At 39.0% G+C, this 12,572-nt stretch overlaps 1 protein-coding gene across 4 annotated transcripts in view; it reads right to left on the bottom strand.

The window, feature by feature from the left end:
• MYH11 (myosin, heavy chain 11, smooth muscle) overlaps positions 1-12,572 on the bottom strand; it is a 62,157-nt gene that overhangs the window by 25,415 nt on the left and 24,170 nt on the right. For 3 of the 4 annotated variants that reach the window (XM_014936511.1, XM_014936509.1, XM_014936512.1), the window contains exons 5-9: positions 7,222-7,324; positions 5,492-5,512; positions 2,936-3,028; positions 2,080-2,143; positions 385-483 (exon numbers count right to left, since the gene is read on the bottom strand). In XM_014936511.1, the coding sequence (XP_014791997.1) occupies positions 385-483; positions 2,080-2,143; positions 2,936-3,028; positions 5,492-5,512; positions 7,222-7,324 (380 nt within the window). The remainder of the gene's footprint in view (positions 1-384; positions 484-2,079; positions 2,144-2,935; positions 3,029-5,491; positions 5,513-7,221; positions 7,325-12,572) is intronic. The other variant, XM_014936510.1, reaches the window with a different exon arrangement.

The following is a 12,572-nucleotide window of genomic DNA, read 5'->3' as shown; positions in this document are numbered from 1 at the left end:
TAACAGCCATAGTGGGTCAGACCAAAAGACTCTTCAGCCACATACTGTGGCCAACAACAGATTTTTAGGTAATGAGCATAAAAAAACAGGGGAAAATACAGAGTTATCAATTTCTTCTTGAAATTGTTCCAAATGAGATCTGAATGGGCTTACATGTCCTGTAAATTGAAACATCCTGTAAACTGCAAACAAACTAGCTCAAACTGGTGGACATCAATTGAATCTTTCTTATAATTCCCTTGAGAAAATTATTTTCTTGAGCTAAAGAGCTGTTTATGTCGTTCAATCCTTTATCTAAATACAATTAAAGAAGTTAAGATACATTACTTAAGCCATTGCTCAGACTGCTGAAAGAAATCTAAGAATCATTAGCAAGTAACTTACTTCTCATTTGTTCAGAAGCTCCAGCAATCAAATAGTAAAAGATATGAAACGTTCGTTCATCCTTAGCCTGACGAATAGCACGGGATTTTTCAAGCAAATCTGTTTGTCAAGTGTGTTAAAGAAAAAATCAATAACATATTGTATTCCTTCCTTAATTGTGTCATGAATGAAACTTCAGTTAAGACCAAAAAAATTTAAACCTGATTTTTTCTAAAGATCACTTGTCAAAATAAGAGCAGAAGGATAAACTGTTTGTTGTTTGATGCTATACCCAAGAGATAAGGGCCTTCTTTATAGCTGCATCTTTCTTTCTCATTTATTGGAGCAAGCAGCTCCTTCTCTATGCGAAGTTGGGCACTGCAGCACTGAGTAATCTAGCTACGTATTAATTTGTTCATTAAAACACACTGTTGCGTAAACATAACCAAGGGAAGAGGCAACAGTACTTGGCAAGCAATGTCAGGTTAAGCTGAATTTCTCCAAAACATCTGTAGTTTTTTCCTGAAAAATATACGTTGAGCTTATTGATATACAGTTCACTGCTCTGTGTGCATCACTTAAAACAGCAGGGCTGTCTTTAACATCCAGAACAGACAAGTTCTCTGGAAATATTTAGCACTTGATGGGGCAAAATTATTCATTTCAGTTGAGTGAGTTTCCAGAACATGTAATTTCTGGCCATGGCAGTTTAACAAAATATCCAGAGATTATGGCAACTGCAGGTTTGTCCTTTGGTTTGACAAAAGGAGAGGAACTGAATGGACTCTATGACAGCTCTCCTGACTGCACCATGTTCTTTGACTTTTCCTGTCTCTCTTGTCTTTATCGAGATAAAGTCTTTAGAGAGGTGAAAGGGAAAGGTATATTACTTTTATTATAATGACCCTTCAATCCTCCAGACATGAACTAGAAAGCTGTCATACGAAAGGTATCGTATAGACTTCTCCCTTAACAAGTTATTCTCAATGTTTTTCCTTGGAATGCCTCTATCCCAGCACAACATCGGTGACCTCTGCTGTACCTGAACAGCAGGGCACGTGCAGCCACATTTAGTTTGCAAGGCTCAGGGCCCTTCCCTTACAGGGCTGAGGGTGAGATTGTACCAAACGTCTGGACTTCGTCCCAACATGCAGCTGGGACTGGGACAAAGTGCCAAACCTGGACATGAAAACTGGGAAGCACTCTCCAAGTTCCTGGATAAACTGTATTCAGTGTATTTTCAAAGTGCCTGTCGCAGCGCCAGTAAGAAACAGTGAAGTTTCAAAACTTTTTATGCTGCTGGTAATGTAGACCACAGGGACCCACCCATGCAGGATCATACTGATACAAAACAAAGCGACCATATAGCTCTCAAGATCATATGCAATCTTAATCACAAAATCTTTTCCCATTACTGTATTATTTGGACTCTGCTTTTAAAGTGTCCTGCTTAGGTATGGTATTTCCATTTTCTGAAGCTGTATATGGGGAGTCGTACACTTTCCTATAGCTGAGAAAACAGACCTGACAATGTAAACATGAGAGTAAGACAAACCAAGTAGCTGGTATCGGCATAAATGGAGCCACTTCCCTCCATCTTTGTTTATACCAACCTCAGCAATATTTGCCTTTCTTAGACATGCAATGGAGCTTGTTTATCTTACTTCCTTCTGCTCACCCTAGTTAGCTTCCAGTGCAGCTCACTGAAAAGGATACAGGTCTCAATGTTTGCTCCGACAATGTAGCCTGTCACATCAAAGTTGATGCGGATGAATTTGCCCTGTGAATGAAAAGAGGATCTAGATTGGGGTGTTCTTTCATGTTATGCCAGGTTTTCCAACATTAGTATTTAACCTATTAACAGGATATGTACATCATCATCTTAAGAATAACGTGCTTGATTCTGTCCTGCTGGGACAGCCTAAAAGGAAGTGAACTTTTCTGATATTCCTTCTGCGAAGATTTGCCCCCACATTTTGTTCAGGCGCTTAGAGGGGGAAAAGGTCCTCCCTTCAGGACCAGGCTTTGGAAGCTAGGGATATGACAACTATTTTCTACTTTGATTTCCACAGGTTCAGTAGCAAATAGCATTGGATCTGCATAGCTCCCTCTGCTAAGGCTCATCTGCATAATTGTAACTTGAATCTGTATGACTGCTTTTTCTTTTTCTCCTGTAGTTTTTAATTTAATATATATTATCCACTCCTGTGAAGTAACAGTCATACCTTATGAGGTATATGCTCAACAGGGATGCAAAGAAAAAGAAAGTAGAGATCTTCTTTGCAAATATTCATAAGATGGTTACATCCCAGAGCAGAAATTGACTCTGGATGGCCACTTGTGGTCTGCTAAATTGTAAGAGGACAATGGTACTGTCAAGTTTGAGCTTGATATTTAATCTTCCATAAGGCCAAATTCCTATTTCAGAGAGGAATTCTAAACTGTTTTTAAGGGATTCCTTTTAAGATGCTCTTTAGAGAGAAGCAGTGATGAAAGCTGCTGTCTGTACATTGTGTTCTAAAGGTGCTGTGCCTCCCTCCCACATAGACCCAACTGGATTTCTCCTACTTACAAATCTGGAGGAGTTGTCGTTCTTCACGGTTTTGGCATTTCCAAAAGCTTCAAGAATAGGGTTTGCCTGTAGAAGCTGTTTTTCCAGCTCACCCTAGAATTCATTCAGATGCAGTTAACCCTAAACTTCATAATTACTTAATTAAAACCAACAAACGTACACTGGAGAAAAATGTGAAAGATAATTTGAGCCTCTAACTTTCTTTTGCTGAATACTGAACTTCATGTGGATTTGTTTTCATTCTCTGTTAATCTTTGTGTTTATATTTGTGCAGTTGACTGCTGTCCTGTATACATGACCCTTTTCCAGCCATGTTGCCTGTGACAGATAAGTCTATTAATTTGTTTAGCATCATGACTGGCCCTTCTTAAAAAAAGGGTCATTCAATGTCAAATATTTTTTTTCCAGTTTAATATCATTTTTAGAAGGGATATTCTTAAAGAAACCTCTAGCATGTCTTTTTCAAGTTAGTTTATTGAGATCCTTTGCTAGCAAATGACGACGTAATTAGAATAACTTGCCGAGAATCTTTTTAATGTAATGCAGCACAAAGCTACAAAGCAGATTTCATCGAGTCTATTAATAATGACCCATGCAAGGCTATTCAGGTTAAATACGGACATGCATTGATTTATTTCAAACTAAAATAATGAATTCTCATGCAAACACACAAACTTTGTATTATATTGTTAACCGTGATTGGCAATTGCTAATGAAACAAATCATGCAATGAAACAACCATGCATTTAATATTCCTATTTCTAAATAAATCAATGAAGTTGAAAAAAACCTGTGCTTATGAATACATCTTTTTTGAACTTCTCATTCAGCTCTATCCTATGAGGTCACCCACTTTCACATTTGCTTCTTGTCCTATTCTTTGAGGAATACTCTGCAGTAATATGCATTACTTCAAATAACTCACCCTGAAAAGGAAAAAGTCCTTGACAGATAATATTATATAATTTAAATAATTTTAGTTAGAAAATAACCCAATATTTAGGTTTTTTGGTTTTAAAACGTAAAAAAAAAAAAAGGTTTTACCTAAATTAGGTATTTAGGGGAAATAATTTTGAAAATGAAAGTGCTTCCCAATTAGCGTGCAAAACTGGTAACCTTTTTCTAAATGCAATTCCTGAATGTCTTGTAATTTATGTGGCAATGGTGAGAGCTGCCTCAAAAATATCAGTAAAAAGTAACAGATTATTAACAAATAGCTAAACTTAACTGCATGGTTGTGAGATGGGAGAATAAGCATTTTTCTGAAAGCATCAATCTTTTAAGTACTAAGGTATGTATCAAGAATGAATTTTGGAAAAAAAAAAAAAAAGAAAAAAAGAAAAAACACCAAAAATCTCCCTAAACTTACTACCTAAGAGTTGAAGGAAGAGGGAAGGAAGATTTACAAAAAAGCTAATATAGGAGTCCTAGAATAAGTAATGAATTCCTAAAAGTCTCCGAAGCTTCTCTGTACTAAGCAACTCTTTCCAGTTATACTCTGTAGACTTAAAATCTCCATGATAGGTGTAGTGTGTTGTTGACATCAGATGGTGACAGCTAAAATAGAGTCTTGTCTGCTAAACTGAGACAGGCACCACCTGCTTCTAGTGAGAACTGAACTATGCCATAAACTTGAGGTATAAAACTGTGGCTACAAATTAACAGCATTGTACGCAGCTGTAAGTACACTAAGGGTACAACTACAGAGTTGCCTACACCAGTAATGAATTAAGATTTTTTGAAGAAAACCCGTCAAATTAAGTATTAAATTAACTAAGAGGCAACATGTTGCCCTTTGTCATAGCCGAAGTCTGAGAGGTAGCAGTAAGAATGGGAGAAAAAAAGATCCCATAAAAAAAATAAATTCCAAACCCCCAAAAAGAATATGCCAGCAAATCTGCCTGTATTCCCAAAAGCATGGGTATAGCGGTATGGCACACCACAATACAGGAGGGCCTAGGAGGGCTGTAAGAAACTGCTGTAACACACCTGCAGACACACTGCAGTGGGAATCGCTCTGTTACACATCATAGCAGCAAGCTAAGAACATGCTAACTTTTGCAGATGTGAACAATTCTCAACAGTTACATGAAAACACAAAATTGAAAGCAATATCAAATGGAAAGCATGCAGCCAACCAAATCAATCAAACACTGTGAGGTTTAGGAATTATTTCACAACAGTCCTAAAAAGTTCAACCTGAAGCACAGAAAGCATTTGGGTATTTTCATTCAGAAGTCACAGAGCTCAGTTTCAGGCTGAGTGGCTCTTTCAGGATCGTGGGAAATTCCATTCAAACTATGGCAATTTGAACACACACATATAGAAGAGAGTGATATTTGAAAGATGACCCTGCCTGTGTCAGACCTCATTCTTTACCATGGAGCCTGACACAGTTGGGGTTGATTTGTGAGAGCATTTGGTGCTATTGTTGCTTTTTATCAGATCATACAACATATTTCAACAAAATCTCTCTTAAATTTTTGAGGTGCAACAATAGCATGCAGATCTACACTCGGTGCCTTAAACACACATCAAACAGTCTAAGTTACTCACGTAAGAAAAAGATGGACCTTGCTGTATTGAATAATGTGGTATAAAACAAGTGTCAGTATCATTTCCATTACACAGACATTTTTATTGTTTTTCCTGTATTAAAATAACCAATACATAGTTTCCATGCAAATAAACCAGGAACACAAATACAAACAATCTATTGCAGACATACCAAGAGTACAAATGCAACTAACATATTTTAACTGAAGGAAAAAAAAACAACCCTGAAGCAAAAGGATGGGATTCGGATCCCGTCCCAGGTGTCCCCGGACCAGACAAGGACAGGTATTTATATGGTAAATTCCTAGTTCTTCTCTGGTGCAACGGAGGCATTTTGCTATGCATTATCTTTTAATGACTGAAATCGCAGTGTGAGCAGTCCCAGTCACTGAATTACTATTTGTTAGCATGTTATAGAACAACTTAGACTTTCTCTCATCTCCCATATCTGGTGGATATTTGCCTTCAGGTCAGTCTCAGGGCCAGGTTGATGCTGAGAGTCATGTAATTCCCTGGAGGAGCCAGCCGTAACCGCAGTTACATGCCTATTAGGGATGGCCTTGAAACCACAAGTTTGTTTCCCCCAGCGAGTGAGCAGGGACCCAGTAGGAAGAAGTAATGCATAAACATTCAAAAAAGGAAAACGATGCCTTTAGTCTTGGACTGTTTCCACTAAATTTAATCACAGATTAAATACCTAGAAAATACTACCCAAAGGGACATCTGCTCCCTCCCCTGCCCCAAAGCAGAGTCTGCTGTACATAAACAACAATTATTTATGGTGGAAGAGGCCAAGCTGTGCACCCTGTGCTCTGGAGTCCTGTGTCTGCCATCGTACAGGGTAGGCAGGGGCAGCTGCAAGACCCAGCACAGGTGTGGTCATGAGATTTTTATTTAATTTCCCACTACCCTACTAATTGCTTATTTTGGACCCAGTCTTGCATTTGGGACACATTGAAATGTCTTCCTGAATTAAGCCTGTTTTTTCATAAAAGTGAATTGCTACTTTTTCTTTTTTTTTTTTTTCAGAATTTTGAATAACATTCCAAAGACTGGAAATTATTTAGGACCTGGAGTTGCATCACTGAAAACGACAAAGACAGTTGAGAGCCTCAGCAACACTAATTATCCCTGGGAACTGGAAGGTATAAGCTCATATTATGGTTCAGAGCAAAAAAACAAACTTAAGTCACTAAGGCAAGGCTATCGCAGATTTTGAAGGAGCAAAGTATGTTAAAAAAATTGTGCCTTTCAAAATTGTTCTCTCTGACAGAAGAGTAAAAAGAAAAGACAAGTTTTATACTGGGACTCTTTGCTAGTTAGTAAGGCCAATCAAAACTTTGGAAGTTTAAATGCTGGTATACATTTTTGTGATGCAGTTGTACAACGTGCTAAAGACTTTCCCAAACTTCTTAGTTGCCAGGGGCCAAGGGTAAAATAAGGACCCAAGCACTTGTAGACTTCAAGGCCTTCACTGTAGGATATAAATAGGTGCTATGCATATGGAAAACTATGAATATTTCTCTTCTAGCAAAGTACATTCTGATTTGATGCCTAAGGGGGTGTCAAACAAAAGTTTTTTTTCCATAAACATAGAGCTGTGATGTAATTCTGTACTCTTAATATGTCGACTGTTTGGCAAGCCACCGACGTTGACTTGCTGTTAGCAGTCAGCTCAGTACAGTCCTGACAGGCTTGAAAAAGAGTTGAATACAGAAGAGTTCACTTACAGTGATGCTGGTGTCCTTTTTGCCCTTATGTGATGAAGCAACAACAGCCAGGTACTGAATGACCTTTTTGGTGTTTTCTGTCTTGCCAGCACCAGATTCACCTCTGAGGGGAAAGAAAATAACACAAAAGAAGGTAGGTAACTAGTGGACTCCTTCTGCCGTGTGATGTTTGTCGTGTACAAAAACAGGATTGGAAACTGCCTGGGTCAGTTATTATTTGCCCCAGAACACTCTCTCTCCAAGTCCACCTGACTTCACCATGCAAAGAACGCGTTATCAGAGCTGTATCTCTGTCTCCGTTAGTATTTTGACTGGACATTGGGCCATTTAAGGCAATTCTAAAACATGATGCATTTTTGAACGGCAGTTCATCTTGCTTTGGCAGCCTCCTAACATTTATGAGAAGTGGAGCTGGCAGGGAGCCTGTTTGTATTTTAAGACCAAAAAATACAACATTAACTATAATGTGGTACAGCACTAAGCAAAAACATCAGCATAATACAATACTTTTATCTTCTGAAACTCTGGCATTAAAGTAGACTAGCAGCTTTTATCAGTGCTGGAGAATAAGCGAATGATCCTGCCTCATCAGAACTCCCTGTTGAAACACTCCTTGAATTCAGTGGGAGCAGAGCTGGGACTGCCCGAGGTGTCCCTGCTGACCGGGTAGTAATGGACATCTGTGTGGGGAGATGTCTCACCAGCAGAAATGGCATCCTGGCTGTGCTCCATCAGTGTCCCGTGGGTAACAGGAAGACAGTGGTAACTTTTCACCTCCCAGAGGACTTCCAGGGTTAAGTTTATTTACTAGTCTTAAACCCTCTCTTAAAGTAAAATACTGATTTTCAAAGTACAGGTATAAGGGCCAGATTTACACTCTCTTTTCTCAGAAGAACATTTCCAGCCTACTTTTCCCTCTTTAAGTGTCACATTACATCATCTCATGTCTTCTGGATACCTTTGGCTTTGATGATTATATACACAAAAATGTTTTTATACTGTTCTGTCTCAGCAATGAAGAAGGACATTAAAGCGGGTGTAATAAACTAGTGTTTTCAACTGTATCAAGCTATTGCTGTGAGGACGGCAACAGTCTAAATCCAAACTCTTTGTCTTTGAACTAGAATGGATTTAAAAACAAAAAGAACAATACATTCAAAAATCCCATGGATATTTGTCAACTCTTTTGAGGCTGAAACTATTTAGCTGGATCCATTGCAGTTCTGCTTCATTTCCTAATTAGGAAATACAGGAGTTAATTTTCCCTACCAAGGGACCAGCGATAAATGGACATAAAAACTATGAGTAAGTGCTGGGCAGAACTTTCAAGATAGGATGACATTGATGTAAACCTTAGGAAACTAGAAACAATTCCTGCCTGAGGTACGATATGATGAGAAGTGTTTCTTCTGGCTTTAGAGTTTTTACCAGAAATAATTGAGATGAATATGTTCCTTTTCAGAAGACATGGGTTAATTTACACAGTTTAGAGGCTGGATCCATCTCTGCCTGGGCTTCAGTACTAAAACATTTCCATGTTTTATTGATAAAAATTAAGTGTCCTGGGAACAATTCCAAACCAAGCACACCAATTTGAAGACATATGCATACAAAGTTTTCAAATAAATCTACCTTACAACTTTGTTTCTTTGGAAAAAAAAAAATAAAAAAACTTTATTCAAACAAACCCCAGGCTTTGAACTACTCCATTTTATTAAAGGTTATTTGTAGTTCATCGCTACATGAATTGCATTTCCTTTCTCCCAGGGCAACAGTGCCCATCATTTGGCTTTCCCCTGAATCCCTGTGAGTATTACCATATATGGCATCATTTTACTTGTAATTATCCTACCATACTGTAATGCTTAAGTTACTTAACATTTTGTTCTGTGTTTTCATCCTTAACTCTTTGCTTCTGCACAGGCTGAGGGTTTTCCTATTTTCTGCAGAAAGACTATGAGGTTTTAACTTTCTTTTGAAGTGGACAGTAAAAAGTTCTTCAACATGAAATGGAAGTGCTTCAACGTGAAATGGAAAACAGACAGGATCTCGACAGCTACAAGTAGGAAAAAAATCTCTAAGGTCAGTGAGTAATGAAGAATAATGTCCATAGCTGGTGAATACATCTAATTTTTTAACCTATCAGATAATTTTTTAATGTCCATGACAATTGACAGGTCTGATGCACAAATATCCATTAAACAACCTTAGTAGCCCTCAAACTCTGAAGGATACACTCCAGCTGTATGACAACATCTAAATTTCATCTCAATGATAAAATACTATGTGTTTTAAAACTAACTCATGAGGAGGAATGACTAGATCAGCTGCAATGCCTTTAACCAGCAAGGGGAAAGACCCAGGAGGAGGAGAGCATGTGAATCTCTTAGTCCACTTCACAGGTGGGTAAAATTATTCCTAGAGCTACTGACCTGCAAAAGAACTGGTAATGCTCTTTCTTTTCTCTGCATCTGCCACAAAGTACCATCATTTCTGGGGTGGCAGAGAGAACTTTCATTCTGAGGTCATATGAGGAATCCCAGCTGTTTTAAAATTCACATGCTCTCTTGAGCTCAGTGACTGAATTTTTAAAGATGGGTCTCTTCCTTGCTAGCATATTTCAGCAGTTTTGGCATGGACCATACACAACACGGTTTCTCCCAGGAGGCATCTGCTCCTCTTTTCTGAGTGCCTATTTTCCTCAGTCTTTACCCCTACATTATGTTTCAAAGTGGGAGTTCACCATATGAACACTGTTACCACTGTCCTAATCATGATCTTTGGGGAGTAGACTGATCATATGTTTAATTGAAGCATCTTAAATCATTCTTCTTGTCTGCCATACCAAGAGGCAGCACATTTACTGCCAGTGTTGCTCTTTGCACCCAACTCAGATGGGCAACACAAAAACCAGCTCAAAAGCAGGTCCCATTGCACAGTGCTGATCAGCCCAACGACAGTCCTTTATCTACTTCTCATGTATGTTTTGCTCCTAAGAAACTCCTTGGCTTTCCCAGAGCAAAAGGACCCACTAGACTTACAGGCTTGCTCTGTTAAAAACACCACTCTCACATTGTGTGGCATAGTCTAAATTTATTCTTCCCTCATTTATTGCCGGGCATTCTTTTAGGAACTCAGGACAGGATTTAAAGCCGATAAGCTCACATATATAGTACTCAGCTATAATAGAATTTTTGTACCATGTGAGCTATTAAATCCTCCATGACTCCATTTCTTCACCTTAAATGAAAATTATCCCAGTTAGAATAGGTTTTCAAATTAGGATAAACTGAGACTAGCAAATTGGCCCCACTATTGTAGGGTGAGCCTGTGGTGTAGCTAGGACTCTTGTATATTTTGGTATAACTGGGAAAAATCAGTTTTAAAAGTGTACTTGTTTGTTGAAAAATTGAAAGATTTCTATATTAGTATTATGATCTAGGGCTTAGCTTAATACCACTTTTGGAAACACCTAAAAAGTAACAGCAGAATTTATTTTCAGCGTTTGTTTCAGTAAGCAATGAACCACAAAAATTGCCCGTTCACACATCTCTTAATCTGGCTTTGCTGGCACTGCAGGAAGCCTCTGTGCACAGAGCACTTGATGAGGTGCTCTAAATCACATCAGGGTTTGGCAGGCTTCATCCTGCGGTACAAGATGTGCAAAGATAATGAACATCTTTGTCCTAGATGAGTTGTACTCCACTAGAGACCCTTCTCAGAAGCCAGCCCACTGATCCTACTAGTTTACTTATAAAAAAATTCCCAAAAGAGACAAAGCTGGTTCGGCACCAAGTCTAAAGCTACACAAGATATCTGTATGGGACAAGGGCCAGGCAGCAACGCTTGCCAGCTCCAGCCTTTGAGATTTAGTGAGCTGGGAAAGAAAAGAGTTCAGCTCTTTCGTGGAGGAGTCTTTTGAGTAATGGGTCTTTGCAGTTCAGAGGATGTTCTGGATGACTCTGCTTCTTGACATGTGTCAGGGGAGAAAGCAGGCTGAGGTCCCGCAGCCAGTGCGGCTCTGGAGAGTTTAACCAAAACAAGAGAGAGGAGGAATGGGAAAAGGGCAGGATGGTCACTGCCTCACCCAATGTTTTGTCTGTTGATGTATCAAATTAAGTGAAATTAGCACCCTGCTCCCATATGTTTTTATAGAAGCTATTCAAACTAAATGCATGTATAAAACAAGTAAAAGGTAAAGAAAAGGTATGTGATTATATGTACAAATCAAGTGTTTAACAAGCATTTGTTTTCACAGGCCTCACATTACCCCAAACACTCAGAATTTTGATCAGATTTTTTTTCCTTATTAATTTAAGGTGATTTTTGTTTAACTGAAAACTGCGCCCAGTCCCTTAGCACATCTGCTTTCTAGAAAATATTCTACCCACTCTTTTCAGGAAGAGGCTAAAATATGAGAACCCCAAGGTCAGACGGGTTTAAGAGGAGATCTTTAAAACACTTGAGTACTTAGCTATGCAAACAAGCACCTGTGGAATTTTTAGTAAAAATGTTTTGAAAACTCCAGGAGAATCCACTTGTATCTTTAGAAATCAAACAAAGGTCAGAAGTCTCCTTTGAGGCCTTAATTTTCAGGCATATGAATTAATTAGATTTCATACCCTTAGTGCAGTATTATATATTGTATGTTTATTATATATATATGCTATGTTATCATAGAATCATAGAATAGTTTGGGTTGGAAGGGACCTTTAAAGGCTATATAGTCCTACCCCCTGCAATAAGCAGGGACATCTCCAACTAGATCAGGTTGCTCAGAGCCCTGTCCAACCTGACCTTGAATGTTTCCAGGGATGGGGAATCTACTACCTCTCTGGGCAATCTGTGCCAGTGTTTCACCACCAGTTTGTTCCCATCTTTCTTATATACCCCCTTTAAGTACTGAAAGGCAGCAATAAGGTCTCCCGGGAGCCTTCTCTATAGGATGAACAACTCTAACTCTTTCAGCCTGTCCTCATAGGAGAGGTGCTCCAACCCTCTGATCATCTTCGTGGCCTCCTCTGGACCTGCTCCAACATGTCCTTCTTATGTTGGGGGCCCCAAAGCTGGATGCAGTACTCCATGTGGGGGCTCAGCAGAGCAGAGTAGAGGGGCAGAATCACCTCCCTTGACCTGCTGGCCACAGTTATTTTGATGCAGCCCAGGGTATGTTATGTTGTTACGTTATAATAATGCATCCACAGATATATTAGTTAGTAAGCACAACTGTGGTATAAAGTTTTCTCATGTTCCAGAGAGGCAGCTTATAAATGTGTGTGATAGGATGTGGGGTTTTAAGGCTGACTGTAAAGTGGCAGAGAGCAACTGGCAGGGAATGACAAGAGAGGATG

Source organism: Calidris pugnax, unplaced genomic scaffold, assembly GCF_001431845.1.
Source record: "Calidris pugnax isolate Ruff unplaced genomic scaffold, ASM143184v1 scaffold17, whole genome shotgun sequence".
NCBI lineage: Eukaryota > Metazoa > Chordata > Aves > Charadriiformes > Scolopacidae > Calidris > Calidris pugnax.
The sequence above is the reverse complement of the archived record's forward strand: the minus strand, read 5'-3'. Positions and strand labels throughout refer to the sequence as shown.